The 23,474-nt window shown below is 49.7% G+C and overlaps 1 protein-coding gene across 4 annotated transcripts in view; it reads left to right on the forward strand.

Moving 5' to 3' along the window:
* Positions 1 to 23,474, forward strand: part of Osbpl10 (oxysterol binding protein like 10) — a 217,297-nt gene that overhangs the window by 184,860 nt on the left and 8,963 nt on the right. For all 4 annotated transcript variants that reach the window (XM_005075036.4, XM_013117090.3, XM_040739702.1 and 1 more), the window contains 2 exons: positions 8,887 to 9,036; positions 18,548 to 19,028. In XM_005075036.4, coding sequence (XP_005075093.1) covers positions 8,887 to 9,036; positions 18,548 to 19,028 — 631 coding nt within the window. The remainder of the gene's footprint in view (positions 1 to 8,886; positions 9,037 to 18,547; positions 19,029 to 23,474) is intronic.

A 23,474-nucleotide genomic window follows, 5' to 3' on the forward strand; every position in this document is an offset into this window, starting at 1 on the left:
TTCTGGTTAGCTTTCATGACCCAAACTGCTTGACGCCAGCTAATTTCTCACGTAGGGGCATTTGTAAGATCGCCTTTGGTATTTGGGATTTCAATTTCACAGCCATCTATTCCCTGTAAGCGCTCTGCCTGCAGCCAGGAGGTTAAGACCCTTGATCTGGGCGTGGCAGCAGCCCGAGTGCGGTGCCCTCAGATAGCTCACCCACGGGGCTTCAGAGGCAGGACAACAGCTCCTGCCTGGGTTGTTCAGGGACATCGTGACTCTTGAGAGAAACAGGTGGTGGAAGCGAATTGGGGGCCTTAAAGTTCTCAGTAGACCCACTGGCATGGCAGAAACTTGTCCTTGTAAAGCAGTGGTTCTCAAGCTACAGGTCTCGACCCCTTGGGGGCTGAACACCTCTTTCACAGGGGCTGCCTAGTAAGACCTTTGGAAAACACAGGTATTTACATCACAATCCATAACAGTAGCGAAACTGCAGTAATAAAGTAGCAATGAGAATAGTCTTAGGGTTTGGGGTTCCCGCAGCATGAGGACCTATATTAAAGTGTCGTGGCTGCAGGAAGGTTGAGAACCACTGCTCTAAAGATTCATATGGTAGCCCTGGCCACCTGTGGCTATGTGGCCCGTGCCACTGTGGAGCTGAATTTCTTTTCAAAATCATTTTTGCTTTTATTTATTTTGGGTGTGAGAGAGCAGAAGGGCACATGGCATGGCACATGTGTGGAGGTCAGAGGGCAGCTCTGGGAGTGTCTTCTTCCAGTTTGTGGGTTCTGCAGACTGAGTTCATGTTATCAGGCTTGGCAGTGTGTGTGTGTGTGTGAGTGTGTGTGTGTGTGTGTGTGTGTGTGTGTTGTATGGGCTTGTACGTATGTATGCTCAAATGTGTGAGTGCACCTGTGTGGAGATTTTGGGTTGTGTGAGGAAAAGCCACGCCCAGCTTTTTCCTGGGTTCTGGGGATCTGAACTCAGGTCCTCATGCCTGTGTGGCAAGCGCTTACTGACTGAACCGTCTCCCCAGCTCCTCTTTTATTTTTTGAGGTAACTTGTGGTACTGGGGATAGGATCCAAGGCCTTCCATGAGCTCAGCGAATGGCCGGCTCTTGAACTATACCCGGCCTTTACTTAATGTAATTTTCATTGCTGATTGCGGCTGCGCTAGACAATGGGCATCTATAAGTTAGCATGACAAATTAACAGGATTCTTCCTCAGGGGCGGGGGGGGAGTGTGGATCCCAAACTCTCATGGCACCGGAACCCGTGTCTTGTGTGAAGTGTCCTGACCTTGGCATGTGTGCATCTCACTTCATACGGTTCACTGTACCGCCTCAGACTTGCGCATCTTGTTTTGAAGTTGGTTTATGTTTTTTGCATTTTTATGTGTCTGGGTGTCCTGTCTGCGCGTCTGTGTACTAAATGTGGTGCGCGTGGAGGCCAGGAGAGGGTGCCGGGTCTCATGGAACCGGGGCTGTCCATGGCTGCTAGTCACATGTGGGTGCTGGGAATCTAACCTGTGTCCTCTGGAAGAGCAGCTGGTTCTCTTAACCACGGAACCGTCTTTCTAGCTCCCCCGGGGTTGCTTTTAGTACCTAATACAGTGCCAGTGCCTTACTAATAGCTGTGACACTGCGCTTTTAGGGAGAAGTGACAACATCTCTGTGTAACACAGACGCGTTTTGTCCGTTAGCGCTTCATTCTGGATTGCTTGACTGCTCTAGTGGGGAACTGAGGCTGGGGGTGGGGGTGGGGGGCTTCCTGTGCCGTGGTCAGTTTGGGCAAGAGGAAATTTGGTGAGGGGCTGAGGTGGGGGAGGTGCAGGATGCTAACCTGGCAGTCTCTGAAATGTTGGCACGCACACGGCTCTCCAGGCTCAATCCACAGTGCTGGTGTATGTGTGCCGATGTTCATGCTTGTTCACATAAAGCACACACACACACACACACACTCACTCACACACACACTCTCACACACACACACACACACACACACGTACACACACGCTTTTTAAAATGCCGTGTGAGACTAGATTAAAAGACACAATACCATCAGCCCCGCGCAGGCTCTGCTTGGGAAGAACGTGCCCTCTGCTCCTTGGAGCGTTGTTGGGAAACCCTGTGCAGCACTTGGTGCTCAGAAAACCCTGCTCATCCTGTGGGGCCCTTCTCCTCTCCCGGGGCTACCGACACGGAGGCCCAACCCGTTCGCCTTGCAGCCTCTGCCTCCTGCATGCAGCTGCCATTGTTTCTACCGCTTTGGGTCACTGGGCTCCCCTTCTCCCAGCGCTGCGTGGGCTTTCTTCCTTTGGTTTTCTTCATTCCTTCATGATTCTTTCCTGTTCCCCTTTCACTTAAAAATGGCTGGATCCCAGTTTCCAAGAAGCCATGAAATGGGACCAAGAATTCTTCTGGTTAATGTCCCTACTCATGTTTTTAAAGGGACAGCTGCTTTCTCCTAGTATATAGGAGATATAGCCATGTCCCTGGCTATGTTGGCTGATGCCAAGTGTCGCCCAGCGCCCTCCCCCCCCCGCACACTCCCTCCCCAGGAGTGCCGTCTTCCTGCCTTCAGGGTGTGTTTTTATTGAAAATTAACCTTTCTGCAGGTCGGCCCCTTTGTTTGGGAAGAGCACCCCTCCTTCCAGTCTATGCGAGCCAAGTGTGGTCAATGTGTGTGTATGTGTGCTTAGCCCAAGAGAGCCAGCTCAGCCCCTGCAAGGCAGCAGCACAATTGTGACATCAGCAGCAGCCAAATCAGCACCTCCAGAATGGCAGTGGGGACCAGCCTGCTGTGTGGACACATTGTCCTCGAACCCATCCGGCACAAGAGCCTGCCCGGCTTCTCCATCTGGGTCCCCAGCGCCGCGGCACTGTCATTGAACCCACCTCCACATGACGAAATAAGAACCCCCGTACGGCAGTGCCTGCTGAAGCAAGCCGATCGTCTGGCTCAGGAAGAGACTCCACACAGAGAACTGTACATGTACAGGAGCCTTCAACTGCCGCCCTGCATCAGGGCACAGGGGCCACAGCTGGGCAGGACCCAACCGAAGAAGTGTCCGCAACATCTGCCTGTGGCATGCCCCAGCCCAGAGTGGGTACCCTTCTGCTCCTCAGGAAGTTTCTCTGCCTGCAAACCATGGCCTACTTGTGGGGAACTAGACTCAAGCGCCAAAGAAGCTCTTCCAGAAGAGAATGCCCGCCTGCGCTAAGCTTGGGAAGGACAGTAGGTCGCCAGGAGCAACTATTTTTGCTTTCGTAGGACAAACCTTTGTGGCCCTGTGTCGTCGGGGGAGACGGCTTTTTCAAGCATGTGGTAGCGAATGCCTTGCACCTGGTCTTCATGGGATATAAGTGGCTAGTTGGGGAACGAAGGACAGAGAACCCAGTGATGTATGCTGGGCTGTGGGCAGGTCCTGCATGACCGGGGATGTGACTGTCATAGGTGTGGGGTGGCTGCATATTTGAATGTGCCAGTTTGTTGTAACACTTGGATATTAGAGGGGGGTTCTTGTGATGGGAGATGTTGCCTATGTGGGGGTACCCTGGAGGATTATGCAGTGACTGTGGAAATTTGGCTACCTACACTCTGAATAGAGAATGATGAGTTATCAACTTACTAAGTCTTTGATCTGATGGATTCTGTAAATGTGGCCAACAATAACAACATGCCAATAAAACAGAAAAAGACATGAAGCAAGTGTAGTAGTGTACACCTGGGATCCCAGTGCTCAGGAGGTAGCGATGGGAAGGTCAGAGGGTCCTCTTCAGCTACATAGCTTGAGGCCAACCCAGGCTGATGAAGGGCTTTGACATGCTTAGGTACCCTGTCAGACAGCACCCTTAAAAGCTGGGTGCTAAACCAGATAGTCCTCTACCACAGAACCTCAAATTGAACCCTGGAGCTGAGGCATTAGGCTGCCAGGCAAGTATAGAGAAATAAGAGTTCATCCAAATACCTGGCACAGACCCCATCACCGAGGGCCAGGTCTGTTATGGAAGAAGGCAAAATGCTAAGCAAGGATCACCCAAGGAAGGGACAACCCTAGGAATTCCTCCACATGGTGACATGACTCGGGGATGGGCAAGGGGCACCTACCATGGAGAAGTAAAGTCTGTTGTGTGAGTTTTCCTGGAACTGCCCCCAAACTGTACTTAAATTACATGTCTTTGTCGAGTAAGACAGATTGGAGTCACTTGCTTGAAATTTGCATTTGTGTGGAAGAATGGAAGTTTGTTAGAAATTAGAGATGGTGTGTTCTCCGTGGGCTTTTGAGGCCCTGAGCCCAGGACAAGCCATGGTTGTCTTCCAGCTTTGGCTGCCAATGAGAGGGCTTTCATGGGCCCTCTTCTCTCTCCTTGATGGGATGTAGAGGGCTGGCCATATCCACAGATGTCCCAACTGCCTTCAGTTGGACCATTCGCAGCTAGGAGCCTCTCTTACTTGGGCTCACTTTGGGGACTGAGGTGAGTCAACAGGCATAGACTCCATGAAAGCCCAAGAGTATATGGGGTTCTCACTTCAAGAGAACCACTCAGGCACAGGAGTGTGTGTGTGTGTGTGTGTGTGTGTGTGTGTGTGTGTGTGTGTGTATGGTGTGTGTGTGTGTTGTATGTGTGAATGTGTATTGTGTGTGTCATAGTATATGTGAATCTGTGTGTTGTGTATGTCATGGTGTATGTGAATATGTGTGTATTGTGTATGTGTGTTTTGTGTATGTGTGTTGTGTGTGTCATGGTGTATGTGAATGTGTGTGTTGTGTGTATGTCATGGTGTATGTGAATGTGTGTGTTGTGTTTATGTGTGGGTGGTGTATATGTGTGTTGTGTGTGTATGTCATGGTGTATGAGAATGTGTGTTGTGTGTGTCATGGTGTATGTGAATGTGTGTGTTGTGTGTATGTCATGGTGTATGTGAATGTGTGTGTTGTGTTTATGTGTGGGTGGTGTATATGTGTGTTGTGTGGGTATGTCATGGTGTATGTGAATGTGTGTGGGTGTGTGTGTATATCATGGTGTATGTGAATGTGTGTGGTGTGGGTGTGTGTATGGTGTATATGTGTGTGTGTGTGCGTGGGTATTCAGAGGTCAGAGGTCATCAGATGTCTTCCTTTGTTACTCCACCTTTCTGTTCCTTTAACTCACAAAGCCCCCTCGACCTGCTGTGGAGATTCCCACTTTGTTCAAGTCATAGCTGAAAGTCAGTATCTTTGGTTTTGTTTCTCCTTAAAACAGTGTCTCTTATAGCCTAGGCTGGCCTCAGGGTTTCTACATAGTCAAGGATGACCCTGAACTTCACATCCTTCTGGCTCCTCCTTCCAAGTGTGGACATTATAGACGTGTGCCACCATTCCCGTTTTATGTGGGTTTTGGGATCGAACCCGGAGTTTTGTGTGTGCTGGGAAAATACTTTACTAGGCAAGCCACAAGCTCAGCTTAGTTATTAGTGTCTTTGAAATCTTGCCAGAAAGGCAGAATCAGCTATACCTTGCCTTACAGGAGGAAGGGTTTGAATCTTGATCTCCATGCAGAGTCTGGATCTTCAAAGCCGCCATTCCCAGTGGTTCCTGGGAGTGGCAAGTGCTTTGTGATCACAGACAGATGGTGTTCACATCGTCCGTTAACCAGCTCAGTGCTCCCCCTGTGTCTCCTTCCACCCCAAGTATCAACCCACATGGGGGACCGAGTTCTAGTGTGGGTAGAACCAACATGCCCTCTGAGACAGTCCCTATCAACATTAATGAATGTAGGCAGGTGTGTGTGTGTGTGTGTGTATGTATGTGTGTGTGTGTGTGACCCAGGATAGTTTTAAACTCATAGCAACCCTCCTGTCCCAGCCTCCCAAGCATTGGGATTACAGGTGTGAGCGGCCCCAGCCTCCCAAGCATTGGGATTACATGTGTGAGCTGCCACACGGTCTGTTTTCTCCTGTTAAAAACTGGTTGTGTGTGGAGGATAGACCTGTTTCTATCCCATTCTGCTGTTACCATGATGCCTCCTATTGCTGCCCCTCTTATTATTTAAGGCAAGTTCTGAGAAGCTTCGAGAGACAGCAAATAGTGGTGGATCCTTGTTTAAGGTCAGGACGAGGTCTGCTAAGCCTCTGTGCCAGTGAGAGGAGGCACTGTGCCCCCCAACAGACCGCCTTCCCACCAGAGTTCTGACTCTTCCCTCATCCTGCCCATTGCTGGGACTATACTGAGTAGCTCCAAATCTGATTAGGAAGTTGATGTGGGAGGAGCTAGGGACATCTCTGTTTGCTCTAGTAATGTTCAGGGGGCTAGTGGGGGGTCTTGCAGAAGACCTTCTAGCTACTGGAAGGTAGGACAGTCTGGGTTTGAAATTTGGCTAGATCAGAGCACAGGGCTGGGAATGCTTCCCAGTCTGCTTCTGGGAGTGTCTGGTGTCACGTGGTTCCTTACTTCACAACCATCTTTATCCCAGAGTTCCATCAATTTTAGCTCCTTCCTCCCCAAAGCAAAACACCCAGCGGTTCCCTTCCCCTTCTTCCAGCTGCCCGAGGGACTCTGCACAAGCGAGTGCCTGTTCCAGTAGCCTTCAGAAGAGCAGTGTAGTCCCCTGCCTGGGAGGGAGGCGTGTCCTGGGTAAGCGACTTCAGCGAATGGCAAGCTCACAGTGAGCAAAGCACCATGGGAACAGAGCACCATGGGAACCCGGAAGAGAGAGAGTGAAAAGGCAGAGGGAATGGAAACCACAGTAGGCGTCAGGCAGGCAAAGCTGGAGGAAATGAAATGCAGCTATGGGCCGGAATGAAGGCTACATTCCCACCATCTCTCCCAGCCTCCCCTTGACTCCCAGCTCCATTCCTGCTGCCCCCTTCCTGCTGCCCCCTTCCCTGCCCTCTTCCTGCTGTCCCCCCTTTCTGCCCTCTTCCTGCTGCCCCCTTCCTGCTGTCCCCCCTTCCTGCCCTCTTCCTGCTGCCCCCTTCCCTGCTCTCTTCCTGCTGCCCCCTCTTCCTGCTGCCCTCTTCCCTGCCCCCTACCTGCTGTCCTCTTCCTGCTGCCCCCTCTTCCTGCTGCCCCCTTCCTGCTGCCCCCTCTTCCTGCTGCCCCCTTCCCTGCCCTCTTCCCTGCCCCCTTCCTGCTGCCCCCTTCCCTGCCCCCTTCCTGCTGCCCCCTTCCTGCTGCCCCCTCTGAACATTCTTTGCCAACATGGGAGTCCTCAGTTACTTCTAAATGTTCCAATGAAACAACTTGCCAGAGATGTCCTGTAGCACACGTGAGGAGAAGGCTGGGGGACAGGTGCATGATGGGACATGAGCACCAAGGGCTTCGCTGAAGCCTCCACCGTCTTATTTAGAGGAGATGAAGGATCATTCGGAGACTGTCAATAGCAAATTCTATTTAAATTGAAATTTGAAAATGACGAGCCCAGCTGGGGAGGAGTGCCCGGGTTCCCCCCGGAGCACAGCGGGAGGGGGCACAGTTAACACATACATGTGTGTCTGGACAGCCACAGCCCTTTAATCACTGACGCCCTGTGTGCATTAGGACTGTATTTAGATGCAAGACACTTCTAATAAGATTAATAAATCATCAGTTTTTGCAAGGATATATGAACAAATCTGTCTTTTTATACTTAATACTTCTGAATCCTTACATCTCTCTATGGTAAGCTTACCATATGTACTCTGTCGTTCATAGCTGGCTACAAACCTAGAATGTTTGCTTATAGTATTTAAGAAGAATCCAGGAAAATGTGGGCTGATAAAACAGGTTGGCAGGAATCCAGGGAGGGCTGGAAGCAAAGATCTTGATCGTTGCACGCTGGGAAATGCTGTGTTCATCAGTTCCCCTTGTGCAAGTGTGTCTTTGTCTTGCTCATTTTCTGTGTCGTGTGAGAGGTGGAACTCGGTGACTGAACTGACGAATCAGCATCAAGGAGAGAGGGAGCAGAGGCCCCGCCCCCAGCACTGTGAGGCTTTAGACTGTTGCCCAAATGTTTGGTTTTTGTCTCTCTGTGCCAGTTCTGACGCTTCTTTAGCCCGACAGAGTGGCCCTTTTTGATTTGAGTGGAAATCACCTCAGAGTAAAAATTTCTAGCAATAATACAATTTTAATGAATTCTGGGGGACTCACCTGTAATTGATAAGCTCTAAAGCGTTTACATTATGCATAAGGTGTACGGGTACGTAAACTCATAGGCTGTGTTTGGCAGCCCCCAGGCTGGGCTGGGGGTCATATATGTGTCCTGTGTGTGTTGGCAGAGCTGTCCAGCCTTTTGAAATTGTGACAGGATGTTGTCATCTTACAAAGTTCACTCTGCAGCCCTTCAATTAAGCTACCAAATTCAGTGAATAAATAAATAAACATTTTTGAAACTCGAGGGCCAATGAGAGGGCTCAGTGGGTAAAGGCACTTGCCTCTAAGCCCGACGACCTGAGTTCTGTTCCCAGATCCTGCTGGTGGAAGGGGAAAAAACTGATTCTCGAAGATTGTCTTCTGATGTTCACGCTGTGCTGTGGTATGTGCACACACACAGTAACTTTTTAATCACAAAGATACACTTAAGGTAATCACCATATGTGTAGCTATGCTTTCCACAGGGTGGGCATGCCAGATGGTCCATTAAAAGGCACTCCCATTTGTTGTTCGGTTTATTTTTTAGGCCAGGGGCGGCCGTCCGGTGCCAGGAGGTGTCAGCCAAGATGCAGGGTGTGTGGTAGGGGAAGGAAGTGCAGGGATCACACATGGGGCCTGGCCTAAGAGGCTCAGCCTCTGCCTGCACAGGACGGCTGCTCTCTCGGGGGACACAGCCTGGGACAGCCCTGGCTTTGTGTGGTCACCGTTAAGCCTGTGGGTTAAGCATCCAATCCGATGGTGTTTCTGACTTGTAAGTGAGCAGCTGGTGATTTTCGATGATTTTATTTCAGCCAAACGCAGGCCCTGAGCTGGTTCTGTCCGAAGAGGAACAAAGTGACAATGAAGACAAGGAAGAGGCAGAGCTGGGCGCCATGGACGATCAGCGCAGTGTGATCCTTCACCTCATCTCACAGCTCAAGCTGGGCATGGACCTAACCAAGGTGGGCGGCCAAGGCTGCCACGGTGGCTGGGGCTGCTGTGGTGGCGGCATCTTCAGGCCTCTGCTGCTCTTACCTGGCCCCTCGCTGTGGCTAGGTGGGGAAGCCAGAATGGGGCGGGGGCTAGCATTGGCTTCTTGTGTGGCTATTTAGGAATAACTGGAAAAGACCCACAAGCCTCATACGTCACACACAACCCTCACATACATAGACACAAACACACACAGATACCACATGGAGATAATCTACATACCATACACGCGCACACACACACACACACACACACACACACACACACGTACACGTACACACACCACACACAGAGAGATATGTCACACCATACTATATCCCCATGAGAGAGAGGGGTGGGGGAAGAAGAGAGAGGATTCCAGGTAGCCCAAGCTGATCTCAAACTTGTGTTCTAGCAAGGGCTGTCCTTGAACTCCTGATCATCCTGCCTCCCCCACCTTCTAAGAGCTGGGATTATGCTACTACTTCTAGCTTTTATTCTCTTTTTCTTTCCCTTTCCTTCTCCTTTTTGTCTGTCTGTCTTTCTTTGTTTTTGTTTTTTTTGTTTTTGTTTTTTTTGAGATAGGATTTCTATGTCTGTTATCCAGGCTGTCCTCAAGTCCCTGGCTCAAGGCCTACTCCTGTCATTTTTTTGGGTGACTTTTCATTCAGGTTACAAAACTTCCTTTGACTCCCTGGAGCTACCATGTGCTTGCTTCTTGCTCTCCAGGGACTAGGGATGAGTGATAGCTTCAGGACAGTGTCCTAGGGAAGATTAGAGTAGCCTGCAGAGGTCATTGTGACACCACAGCCGTGGAGAGAAAACCCAGAAGGAAGATGAAGCCAGGAGTCTGCACTGTGTCTGCCCAGCCTTGAGGCCTTCTGAAGGCGGCCATTAGCTTTCACAGCAAGTCTGTAAGGGGTGGGTGGCCTTGCTGGTGGCTCCAAAACCAGAGTTGGGTGGAAAGCGTCATGGTCCTTGGTCCTGCAGGTACACAGGTTTCTTCCTGAGTGCATATAGGAGTGCAGCGGCAGGCGAGAGAGAAACCTTCAGCCTCAACTCATGTCTTGTAGAGCGGCAGACAGCTCACCTCAGCAGTCACCTCACTCTGCAGGCAGCAGAGAGGTGGCCTTACAAGTGAACCGAATGTTGCCTGGAGTCATGGGGCACAGAGAGAGAGAGAGAGAGAGAGAGGGAGAGGGAGAGGGAGAGGGAGAGGGAGAGGGAGAGACGGAGGGAGGGAGGGAGAGAGAGGGAGAGAGAGGGAGAGAGAGGGAGAGAGAGAAAGAGAGAAAGAGAGAGGGGGGAGAGAGAGAGGGAGAGGAGAGAGACAGAGCGTGGAGAGTCTGTGTGGATCTATGAGGGTTCCCCTGATCACAGCGCCTCTCTGGGAGGGTCATGAGGATGGGAGGTGGCATGCAGAGGATGTATGTAGCCCAGTGCTGGACACCAACCAATGTGTCGCCATCCTTATCTTCATAAACGGCCACAGTGAGATGCTGGGTCTGTGGCATGACCAAAGAACAGTGAGCAGAGGGAGATGGGGCGGGCTGCCCTGAAGAGCGCCAGGAACTGTGGATGTTCCTAGGGAGACCAGGGCTTCCCCAGAGCGTGGCCTGCCCAGCATGCCGAGCGTTGTTCGCGTGTGGCAAAACCTTCACAGTGAGTTCGCTGAGAGTGGCTGGAGCCAAAGAATGGTCAGGAAGCTTTGTGAGCCCAAGAAGTCTCTGGAGAGGAGGGCGACAGGGCATGGTGACCTGTCACTTGGAGAGGACAGGGTAAGACAGCAGAGGCAGGAGCTCGAAGAAGGCAGATAAACTTCCCTTTTTAACGCTGTGGGGTTTTATCTATTGTAGCACAGGCTACCCTTGAACTTGTCACATAGTTTAGGTGACCTTGACCTCCAAGTCCTGAGATTATAGGTGTGCACTGCCACATCTGGCTCAATGTTGTGTTTTGTTTTGTTCTGTTTTGAAATAGGATCTTGTGTATCTCAGCCTGACCTTGGACTCACTGTATAGCCAAGGGTAACTTTGGATTTCTGATACTCCCATTTCTACGGTCCCAGGCATTGAGAGTACAGGCATATATTAATACTCCTGGTTTGGGCAGTTTATGGGGATTGAACCTAGGGCTTTGTATATGCTAGGTAAACCCTCTACCATTGAACTGCCTCTCCAGCTCAGAAAGTTACCTTGGAACGTCTTCATGGGTTTCAGTACAAGTGTGTCTGATGCCCTGGGTACTTGTGCCTCTTTAAACACATGAGATACCCCAAAGTCCCTCATGTCCCCCTCTCTCCTGCAGCATATGGCTGTTCCCTGCTCTCTGTCGGGTGAGTAAGGCCTACTCAGCTCTTCCCCTAATTTCAGCTTTCTTGCTGAATAAATGTGTTATAAATGCATGGCTGTTTAAATAGCTGCTTATCCTTGGTGATTGCATAAGACTCTGAGATGGTGCTTGAGTTAATGCCCAGGGCATGGTCCCCAAGTGCCATCTAACAGAGCAGTGTCTCCAAATAGTGGGCCCCAACCTACCAGTGGGCTGTAAAACCAATTTAGTGGGTCAGGCAGTCAGTTGTAACTATGGCAGAAAATTTCAGAGTGTGGTAAGAGTCTTTGATGTCAGTTCTATTGTGTTGGGTCATAGTGCAAAGTGTTCTCATTGTAGATCGCATGTTTAAAATGGCTTGCAAAATTCAGGGCCGAAGTGGTAGATGATAGGACAGACTGGGAAATTGAAATTGCTCAGACCAAATATGGAAGGGCAAAGAGGCTTGACGAGCTGTCGGATGGCTGGTTGACCGTCTAGGAGACTCTGTGTACGGCTCTTGTCTGGAGCTGTGAAGCTTGCATTATTATTTTATTAGCTTGTGATTGCATTCCTAGAGACGTAGCCTAATCCCCAAATAGCAAACATCGACTTTACCTAATGCCTGGAAGGAGAGTGAAAAATTGATTTCAAACTCTTTCCATCCAACAAAATTTCTGTGATGAATGTCTGGGTGCTGTTTGATGGGAAAGGAATTTCATTAAGGGAATTCAACCAGCTATGTTGGGTAAGTAAAGAATCAGAGAGTGGGTGGGGGAGATGATGAGTGCATGTGCTCATACATGTGAGTGTGTGTGTGTGTGTGTGTAGTGTGTATATATACATATATACACATACATATATATACATTTTTTTCCCAGTGCTGGGTAGGCAGAGGTGGGTCCCAGTGTTGCTGGCCAAACAGCCTAGCTTACTTGGTTAATTCTAGTGAGAGACCCTGTCTCTGAAAGCAAGGTGGATGGTGCTGGAGGAATGACACCCCAAGTTGTCCCCTGGCTTCCACATGTACACATCACCCGCATACATATGTTCATCTGCACACACATGAACATACACATAAAAAAATAGGAGGAGGAGGAGGAGGTGGCAGTTGAGGAGGAAAAAGTACTTACCCAGAGTTCCCTGGTTTGTGAAATCCCAGCTGAGCCTTGGCGGGTGGCCCCGCCCCTTTGCTCCTTGGGCTTACAGTGGGAGCTCTCTCCAGCTTGAGAGCAGCATCACGCAGGTGGCTCCTGAGGTTCTGAATGGTCTTGGGGGCGGGGGGAAGAATTCACCTGTCTGCAGCATCTTTCACTGGAGTCTGGCGTGTTCCCCAGTGGCGGGAGGGGACTAACTCTCTGCTCCCTGCTGTCTCTGTTGTCCTCTGCCTTCCTGGCTGGCTGTGGGATCATTCATCTCAGATTTCAAAGGGCCCAAACTGAAGAGGACCTACTCACTTCTAGACTGGCCCAACCCTCCTTGTAATGAGTTGCCCCCTGAATCCTAGTGCAGGTCTCCTTTACTTATTTATTTATTTTTAACTTCCCCCAAAGTAGTTTGTTGTCTTAATTATGTTAATGGGAGGAAAGGCAGTCCTTATTGATGGCTCAATAAATCTGCAGCCTGGATGCCGGACCACTTGGATGCCATCAGTCTAAGCAGCTGGGCCGTCACTCCCTCTCCGTCGGAGGCAGACAGCCCAATTAGTACTCAGCACTTCTTGGCTCTGTATCTCTGGTGTCCACTGCCCAAGAAGCAGTTGATGAACTGACTTAATTTATCAACGAACCCGGAAAAGGAGGAGGAGCCCCCTCCCCACAGGAGACTGGATGAGAGGGAAGTGACAGCTGGCCAGAGATCTGTCGGAGTGGGAAGTTGCTGTCTTGGCTGGAATGTTCTGGTACAGGCTTTGAGCCCTGGTGGTGGTCTTCTCAAATCTCAGTGGTACCCAGCAAAGGGTGAGAGGAGACAGTCATTCCAGCTCAAGCCTTTGTCGTTCCAGTCCCCAGCTCTGCCCAAGCCATGGTGGCAACATTTGAAAGTGCAGGATGCTGACCCGGTAGGTTGGGCTTGGTGATGGCGGTGAAGCCTTATCCCAAGTAGGATGGTTAATAACTGTCAGCATGACAGGCTCTTGAGTCACCATGGAGGCCAGCCTCTGGGGATGTCTGGGAAGGGCTACTTAAATTGGGTACTTTAAGTGAAAAGACGGGCCCTAAATGTGGATGGCGCCGTTCCCAGGCTGGGGCCCCTGACTTCACTGGGAGGAGACAGCTAGATGAGGATGAACAGGCCTTTGCGGCTCTGTGTTCTGACCGGGGACTTAGTGTGACTGCCACCTTTCTCCTGCCACCATACCTTCCCCATCGTGATGCGCAAGCCAGGATAAACCCGTCCTTCCGTTCCTGCTAGACATTGATCACACCGGTTATGAGATGGGGTGTGTGAAAGTGGCCACCTTCTCTGTGGCATCCCAGCTTTTAGGGAAGCCTTTTCTTCTCTAAATCTGAGGATTCCTTGAGCTACAGCAGTCGTTCTCAATAGGTGGGTCTTTTTTTTTTTTTTTTGGTTTTTCGAGATAGGGTTTCTCTGTGGCTTTGGAGGCTGTCCTGGAACTAGCTCTTGTAGACCAGGCTGGCCTCGAACTCACAGAGATCCACCTGCCTCTGCCTCCCAAGTGCTGGGATTAAAGGCATGCGCCATCAACGCCCGGCCCAATCGGTGGGTCTTAAATCCTTTGGGGGTTGAACAACCCTTTCACAGGGGTTACCTGAAAAAAAAAAAGCACAGATACTTACATTATGATTCATAACAGTATCAAAACTACAGTTAAGTAGCAACAAAAATAAAGTTATAGTTGGGGGTCACCACAACAGGAGGAACTGTATCTTTTTTGTTTGTTTCTTTGAGACAGGGTTTTTCTGTGTAGCTTTGTAGACCAGGCTGACCTCAGACTCACAGAGATCTGCCTGTCTCTGCTTCCCAAGTCATTCACCACCACTGCCCAGCTAAGGAACTGTATTAAAGTGTTGCAGCATTAGGAAGGTTGGGAACCACTGATCTGCAGTGAAGTTGTAAGCACAGTGTGCCTAGTTTATGCGATGCTGGGGATTGACCTCTAAGTGTTGTTAAGAGAAGCTTTTCTTTGTCAGCCGCTTTGGTTTATCACCCGCCAGTCGCCTGGGCTCTGCCACATTGTAGTCCCCAAATAACACACAAGACGCTGTACTAATTATGAAGCTGTTGGCCTTGCTTGTCTCTTACTGGCTAGCTCTGCTTTAAGTAATTACCCCATAATTGTTAATCTAAGTATGTCTCTTACTGGAGAATAGTTCCGGGCTCCTACCCCATGGCGGTTACATGTTGAACTCCTCGTGTTTATCCTTCCCAGAATCCTCCTGGACTCCTAGTCCCACCTATCTAGATTCCTATTGGCCAGCAGTGCTTTATTGACAAAGGACTTCCCCAACAGAGTGTCGTGTGCTAGGAAAGCAGTCTTAACTGAGCTGCATTCCCAGTCTCCAGAGGTCTAAAATCTTGCCCCTTTTTGAGCCTAGTGGGTTATTGCCTATCTTAACTAATTGGTAGGCCGAGGCAGGAAGATTCAAAGTCAAGGTTTTATGGCTAATAGGGACAGCTTAGCAACAACCCTGTCTCAAAAAGTTAACAAACAAACAAAAACCAAAAAAAGAAAAAAGGAAAAAAGAATGAAAGGAAAAAGAAAAGAAAAAACAAAACAACAAAGGCTGGGGGTGTGTCCCAGTGGTGGAATACTCACCTAGCATGTGTGAAGGACCCCAGGGCTGAATCTGAAGTCAGACAAAAACCAATTGGAGGGAATACAGCAGCTGCTTCTCTCACCGCAGCCTCGGAATCGCTTGCCCGTTGTGGAGAAGTCCTGAGGGAGAGGATAGGGTGGAGTTGGAAAGTCCTCAACTGAAGTTAGACCTGGAGCCCTCAGCCTGACTCTTGCTTACTTCTGTGGCTGCCTGTGTCCTTGAGAAAGACACAGGAGGGAGCCAGTCTCTCTGAGACATGCTTGGCCCTTCCCTTTTCAAGACTTGCCTCCAGGGGTTCCTGCTGCTAAAACCTTGCTTGGCCAGTTGGGTAGACTCAGAAAGGAGGTTTCCTCCTTGCTGTGGGCCACAGCTGACAAGGAAGGACTTTGGGGAGTTTGGGCTCGCAGTTTGAAGGGATACAGCCTATCCTTGTGGGGAGAGCATGGCAGCTTCTGGCAACATTGCAGGAAGCTGAGAGAAAGGAGTGCTGGTTGCTCAGTGTGGACTCTCATTAGTCTAGGACCTGGGCAGGTGGAGCGGAGCCACATAATGTGTAGCGTGGATCTTCCCTCCTCTGTTAGATGCTTCTGGAAACTCCCTCAAAGACATACCTAGAGACATGTGTCCTGAATGATTCCTAATCAATTCAAATTGACTATGAAGATTAACTGTTCTGGAGCCCCCAGTGACTCGGGGGAGGGGGAGGAAATGACGGGACACGGGCACATTTGCTTGGTGGTCTGGGCTGCTTGTTCAGCAGGAGAGTGACACAGCCTGGCCCCGCAGAGCTCAGCCGAGATCCCTGGCCTCCAGGGCCACACAGACAGTGAGGAAGGTGCTGTCCCAGGGCTGTGTGTAAGAGTGCGTGCCTAGCCCAGGGAGATCTTGGACAGCTGGATTCCTAGTTTAGTTGGACTGTGACTGAAAGAAAATTAGGAAATCTGTCTTGATTCATACAGTTGTCATTTGATGACTGTTTTCTTCTCCCTGCATTTGATTGAAGAAAGCAGAAAGTTACAAAAATGCAAATCAGCTCCTCATCGTCTAGAGACAAGTTAACATTCTGAGGCTTTGAGCGGATTGACTTGGATTGTGTTCCCTGCTTGATTTTGTATCTTGCTGATTCTTTTTACATGCCTTTTAATGGCAGATAAATAATATTAGGAGCTGTCTGCAAAACCGGGCCTCCCTAGTGGGGCTGGCTTTCCCTGATTTCCCCTGAATACGCTATGCTTTGAGGGCATATCTGCCTGCTCTCTCTCTCCTGGGCATCCTTTCTTTTGTACCCAGATCACTTGCAAGGAGGTTTGCTGGTCTGGACAGACCCCTCATCCGGAGTTCAGTTTCCAGCACCCGAGGGGCTCACAGCTGCTTAAAATGCCCAGTGTAGGTGATCTGAGACCCTCCTCTGCTGGCTTCCACAGATACCTGCACTCATGTACACATGGGCACACACTTAATTAAAACTAAAACAAACAAAAAACTTTAAAGGGAAGCCTAGCATGGAGCATAGTTACAGATCTGTAATCTGGGGTGATGATCAAGATCAGTTATTGCATAACATGGTGGCCAACTAGTTTTGTGACCCATGAGTCCATGTGGACAGGAGTAAGACAAGGCTGGCAGTGGAAGGTAGGGGGAGAGACAGAGAGATAGAGACAGACAGACACGGAGACAGACAGACAGAGATAGAGACAGACAGACATGGAGACAGACAGAGACAGACAGACATGGAGACAGACAGACAGAGACAGACAGACAGACATGGAGACAGACAGACATGGAGACAGACAGACAGACAGAGATAGAGACAGACAGACATGGAGACAGAGACATAGACAGAGGTGGTGGGGTATGACGCCAAGCTGTTGTCTGTAGCAACCTAAGGAAAGCTTCCTTATTCTCTTAAGGGACCTCAAATCAGATGAAGCCATTTGTGACTTCCTCACAGAAAGGAATTTGACGATGAGCCATCCATCACGGAGCAGATTTGGAGTTTATTAAAAGAGATTTTAATATAGATTTTAACCATGGGGGCTAACAGAAAGAGATGCTCTTGGGGAGATAGTAAAACACGACCAAGATTGTGGGTGTGGGCTTTTCAAAGAAGAGTCACAGCATTTCCCATAGTAGCCACATAGATAGGACTTTGCGATTAAAAATTGCTACGTTTATTGATTTTGCCAGGCAAGGAAGCGTGTGTACCATTCATGTAGAAAATCCAGGGAATGACTTTCAGGAGTTGGCTTTCACCACCTACCATGTGTGTCCCAGGGACTGAGCTCAGGTCGACAGGCTTGGCAGCAAATACCTTAACCCACGGAGCTGTCACCAGCTCAACTTTGGTGATTTTTATTTTATTTTTTTGAAGTTATTTTCAAAGGGCTGCAAGGAATGTAATGAGTGTGGGGGAGGGGTGGGGAGGGTTGAGGTGGACCTGGCAGGATTACAACTGACAAGGAAAGATGTGGAGATCTCAGGGATGTAGGAAGTTATGACACTCTCACTTACAAATTAAAGTTAATTGTGATTCCCAGAAAATATTTGGGAGAGGGGCAAGGTCCTAGGCTCTGTGCTGACAGCCTGCTCAGCATCCTGGCCTGCAGGGACTGTGCTCCTGGAGTCTTGATTCTCAGCCACCAAGTCTTCAGCCAGACTCTGCTGAGGGCCCCTGCCTGGATTGTGTTGGTTCACACACACTCTAATATTGTCCCATGTCACACTCTTGGTGGTGAGGTCTTGTCTGCCTGGTCTCCTGGACCAACAGGACACGGTGGCCCTTTTTGGGGAAGCATAGAGTGTCCTGTAATTGATGTCGGGGAGGAGGGATAAGAAAAGCCTTCCTGGGCTGAAAAGATGACTTAGTAAGTCAAGGTGCTTGAGGCAGGCCTGCCCATGTGAACTAAACCCCTGGGTCTCGAGTGGCAGAAGGAGAGGATCAACTCCAGCAAGATGTCCTCTGGCCACCACATGTGCATCATAACAAGTGTGCCCCCCCCACAGTAATAAAGAGATGAAATGTAAAGTTAAAAAAAGATAAAATGCCTTCCCAGGCTGTTTTCCTTTCAGTGACAGGGATAGGATGGGGGACCTACGTTAACAGAGACACAAGGAGTTTACAAAGTTTACACATGTGTTAGGAGACAGACAGAAAGGAGCCAGTATGGGTGAGCATGTGCTCTTGTATTAACTCAGGTCAGAAAAGAAGAAAATCACTCAGGACCATCCTGTGCACAAAGCTGGGTTGACCACTGTCATTCCTAACCCAGGATGACCACTATCATTCCTAACCCCTTTGAGTTGTCCCTGGGCCTCACTCCTGGCTTGGGCCTCTGGGGCTGACCCTGCAGCGGCTGCCGCCCCTCCTCAAACCAGGCACTCACAGGTCCCTGTTGCCCTTGTGTCCTTGGTGCAGGTGGTGCTCCCCACGTTCATTCTGGAGAAGCGGTCCCTGCTGGAGATGTACGCAGACTTCATGGCGCACCCCGACTTGTTGCTGGCCATCACTGCCGGGGCAACGCCAGAGGAGAGAGTCATTAGCTTTGTGGAGTATTATCTTACAGCCTTCCACGAGGGCCGCAAAGGCACCCTGGCCAAGAAGCCCTACAACCCCATTATCGGCGAGACCTTTCACTGCTCCTGGGAGGTCCCCAAGGACAGAGTCAAGTCAAAGCGGACTTCTCCCCACTCTCCCATTAGCTGTCTCGAGCACCCGATGGCCGACGACCCTTGTAAAAGCTATAAGCTCAGGTTTGTGGCTGAGCAGGTGTCCCATCATCCACCCATCTCCTGCTTCTACTGTGAGTGCAAGGAGAAGAGACTTTGTGTCAACACTCACGTATGGACCAAAAGCAAGTTCATGGGCATGTCCGTGGGGGTCTCCATGATAGGTGAAGGTAAGCCACCATCACGGAACTGGAGTCTTACCCAGTGCCCTTTGCATTTGAGATGAGCAACGGTTGCTTTTGCGCATACCTTTTATGTGTAAATGTGGGTGGGAGGGTGGAAAAGAGGGATGGGTGTTGGGCCAGCTTGGCTGATTTCCCAGTGGTCTTAGGTGATGGATGGAAGAGACAGGTCACAGCTTCTGGCTCATACACAGTACAGTTGCTCACACTGCCTTCCAGAATCTTTCTTCTTTAGATGGTCAGTGGATGGCCCTACATGTGTGAACACACGTTGAGTATGTGGCCCTAAATGTGTTTACCCTCACCGGTGTTCTGGCTCCCAACCATGAGGATAACAGTTGCCCTACTGAAAGCTGCTAAGAGGAAACAGTCCCTCAAGGCGAGTCTCTGGCTCTGTTCTGGGGATGCTGCAGTGAGAACGGGCTGATCATTCACTGGTGGATGGACAGCACCTTCTCCTGGGGAAGAGCTGTGAATGGTTTGTTCTTTGAGCGAAGAAACCCAACAAGACCCGTGAAGTTGTGTTGTCTACATTAGTGCTTATTTAACTCCTTTTGAGTCACATGCCTTTAGTTTCAGCACTCGGGAGCCAGAATCAGGTAGATGAGTTTGAGACTAGCCTAGTCTACAAATCTAATTCTAGGCCATTTATGCATAGACCTTTGCATGGTTTGTTGCTATTCAACTTTTTAAGTTTTTATAATTATATGTAATTAACTGTGTGTATGTGTATAATGCACATGTGAGGAACAGATGACAAACTGTCAGTAATCAGTTCTCTATCCACAATGTGGATCCCGGGGATTGAACTCTGGTCATCAGCCATGAATTGTTAGGGAACCATTAAAGTCTAAACCGCAACAGTCCAGTTGTGGGTGTGAGAGGGTCGCTGAGGTGGGTTTTCTTTGCAATTTACATTTTTGTGAGAGGTGTCTGTTTTCGGAGAGAGGGTTTTCCTTTGTAGTATTGACTGGCCTGATCCTCACTCTGAATGCCAGGCTGGCCTTGAATTTTCTGTAGTTCTCATGCCTCAACTTCCCAAATACAAGGATTATAAGCTTTAGCCAGCACACCTGGTTCTCTACTGAGGTAGTGATTAAAAACTAAGTATATATATATATATATCTGTGTGTGTACATGTATGCATACTTGCATGGCACAGTAGTGAGCATATGAAAGTCAGAGAATAGTGTTCAGGAGTCCATTTTCCAGTCATGTAGGACCCATGGGTTGAACTCATATTATCTTGTTGTCATCAGGCACCTTTGTCTGCTGAGTCACCTTGCTGGCTCTCATTGAGATTTTTGCTATGAGCAACTGGAAGGGTGTGTAGCTACAAACTGAGTGGAGAGAGTATAGAGGAGGAATGTAGGCTCACCATTGCTTGAGTGTGGTGCTGCTGGTGCTGCTGGCCCACCATGGGTTGAGTGTGGTCTTCCTGTAGATGAGGAATGTAGGCTCACCATTGCTTGAGTGTGGTGCTCCTAGCCCACCATTGGTTGGGTGTGGTGCTCCTAGCCCACCATTGCTTGAGTGTGGTGCTGCTGGCTTACCATTGGTTGAGTGTGGTGCTCCTGTGGAGAGCTGGACACTCTGTCAGGAGACTCCCTGGCCAAGATAAGCTTATGAGCTTATGCCATTTAAAGTCCTGAAGGCCAAGAAGCTTGCTTTATGAACCTGGCCCCTCTTGTCCTCCCACAGAGAGAGGTATGGAGGCTTTAGCAGAGCCAGAGAGGATCCACAAAAGGGTATCTGTCTTAGAGTTCCGCTACTGTGATGAAAACAACATGACCAAAAAGCAAGATGGAGAGGAAGAGGTTAAACTTATGCTTAAGCATCACTGTTCATCGCTGAAGGAAGTCAGGACAGGAACTCAAACAGGGTAGGATCCTGGAGGCAGGAGCTGATGCAGAGGCCCTAGAGGGGAGCTGCTTATTGACTTTCTTAGCCCAGGTTCTTACAGAACTCAGTAACAGCATGGCTGGGCCCTCTCCTATTGGTCATTAAGTGAGAAAATGCCTCACAGCTGGATCTCATGGAGGCAGTTCCTCAGCTGAGGCTCCTTCTGATGACTCTAGCTTGTGTCAAGTTGACTCACAAAACCACCCGTTACAGTATCCATGGGAGGAGTAGGTAGCTGAAGCAGGCCATGCTGGGCAACTCTACGAAGATAAGACTGCTGGTGTCTGGACCTGGAGGTCACTGGTGACCTGGATGGCCTTTGTGGCTGAGTGCAGATCCAAGGGAACCCCTTCCGGTAGGACCTGAGGAGAGAGAGAGGAAATATGGCCATACAGAAGGTGCTATTTGTGGGTGTGCTAGGGAGCAGCCTGTGTGGTCTCCCTTTCTGGGGACTCCTTGAGTTTACAACCTTCTGCTCCCCATGGGTGATCAGAACCTGAGATACTTGAAAGTTCCCAAGCTCACAGATTCAGAACATGCGTGGGGGTGACTAAGCAGGGAAAGAATGGTACCTGGCCTAGGGGCCTTCAAGACCTTCCAAGGGCATAGCCAAGGCTGCTGAGGCCGGAAGATGTGAGGTCAGGCATTTCCTTATGGGCCTGTCCTCTCTCTTCTGCCCTCAGTCAGACTCCATTTCCTGAGCGAAGCCTTCTCCTCAGATGCAGGCCAGAGTGCCAACCTGGGCAGCGTTGCTGGGTCAAAGCCACAGGGCAGGACCTCACATCAATATGGCCTAGTGGAAAGCTCAGAGACAGACTCCGTGAGGCCCCGAGGGAGGTTTAAGTTTGCAGTGACTGTGTCCTTGGGTCTTCAGTTAGAAACAGGAACAGTTCAATGTATCTTCATTGAAAAACAAAAATTGGGACCAGCAAGATGACTCAGTAGGTAGAGGCACTCACTAGCCTGAAACCCTGAGTTTAATCTCCAAGACCCACATGGTGGAAGGAGAGAACCTATTCGTATCTCCCATCCCCCACCCACTCATCCAGCTCCATACATATATGCACACATGATATGTAAATAAAATTAGAAAAAAGTTGGTATTTGGGTTATTCTATTTGATTTTATTACTTATTCTAAATTCCCTACAGAATAAGTTCTTTAGCTGTTTTGTTGCTTTTTAAAACAGAGGTTCTTTCTGTAGTCTTGCAACTCATTATTTAGTCCAGGCTGGCCTTGAACTTGCAGTGATCCTCCTGCGTCTGCCTCCCAAGTGCTGGGACTGCACCACTACACGCAGTATAATCAGCTCTTTGTGGATGAAATACAGGTATTTTATAGAGAAGCCCCCACCCCCAGGGTGCTGCCTGTTTCACAGGTCACGGGCCTGTTTTCCTGCGTGTTGATAATGGGCTCTAGAAAGGCTTTCTCCATCCATCCATCCATCCATCCATCCATCCATCCATCCTACAGGTGACTGACACTGCCCTTGGTGTGGGCTCCATCAAGCAGGTGAGTATCCAGATGTCCTGGTTAAGGACAGGCAGCTTTAGCCCTGAATTAGTACTGCCTCAGACATCGTGGGAAGGTTGAGGTGTCGGGGAGACACGCTGCCCACCTGGAAGGGGGAGTATCGTCCTAGTTTCCTTTACTGTTGCTGTAGTAAAATACGGAAGCGACTTAAGGGAGAAAGTTGGTTCGGCTCAGTGCCCGGTGACAGTCCATCAGGGCAGGCAGGGAAGTCACAGAGGGAGCCTGAGAGAACTGTCACACCATGTCCCTGTCAAAAGAGAGCCGTAGACGCATGCTGGCGTGAAGATGGAACAGATTCACGCAACTAATATTGGGGGCGGGGACACAGGAGGATCACTGCAAGTTCAAGGCCAGCCTGGGCTAAATAATGATTTGCAATTTATTTAGAGAGAGCAATCATTTCCTGAGATGCCAAGAACCGGGGTTAGTGCGCTCCGATCTCTGACCACGACCGTAATCTATGAAAGAGCTTTTTCTTCCTTTTCCCCCTTATATTTCTTGCCTTTTCCACGTCCCTCTGTCCACGCCCCAAATGGACGTGGCCAGTACCTCAGGTACATGACATCTCCCCTACAATTCCCCTTTTAGTCTAAATAAAAGATTTAGACTTGACACAAAACTCAAACATATACAGCATGTATACATAGAAGATGATAAGCAAATTATAATCTACTTATATCCTAAGTATATGTATCCCATCAAAACCCTAAACTTATCTGAAAGAGCCATCCTCGCTGTTTCCATTCCTGCACAGACCCCGTGGGTGAGCCTCGCTCCAAGCCTGCTGGTCTAGACTGGTATGGCCCCGTGTGTCCACAGAGGCAGACACTTGGTCCATGGGCGGGAGCTCAGCCCCTCAAGGCTTTAGTTGAGAGCCTGTAGTGTGCCGTGTGCACTGTAACTCCTGGAGATGCAGGGTACCCTGATGTCACTCTCCCCGCACTGCAGACCCGTGTCGCACTGCAGACCCGTGTCCCATCTACCCCCCCATGTGCATGT

Source organism: Mesocricetus auratus, unplaced genomic scaffold, assembly GCF_017639785.1.
Source record: "Mesocricetus auratus isolate SY011 unplaced genomic scaffold, BCM_Maur_2.0 Super-Scaffold_100691, whole genome shotgun sequence".
Lineage (NCBI taxonomy): Eukaryota > Metazoa > Chordata > Mammalia > Rodentia > Cricetidae > Mesocricetus > Mesocricetus auratus.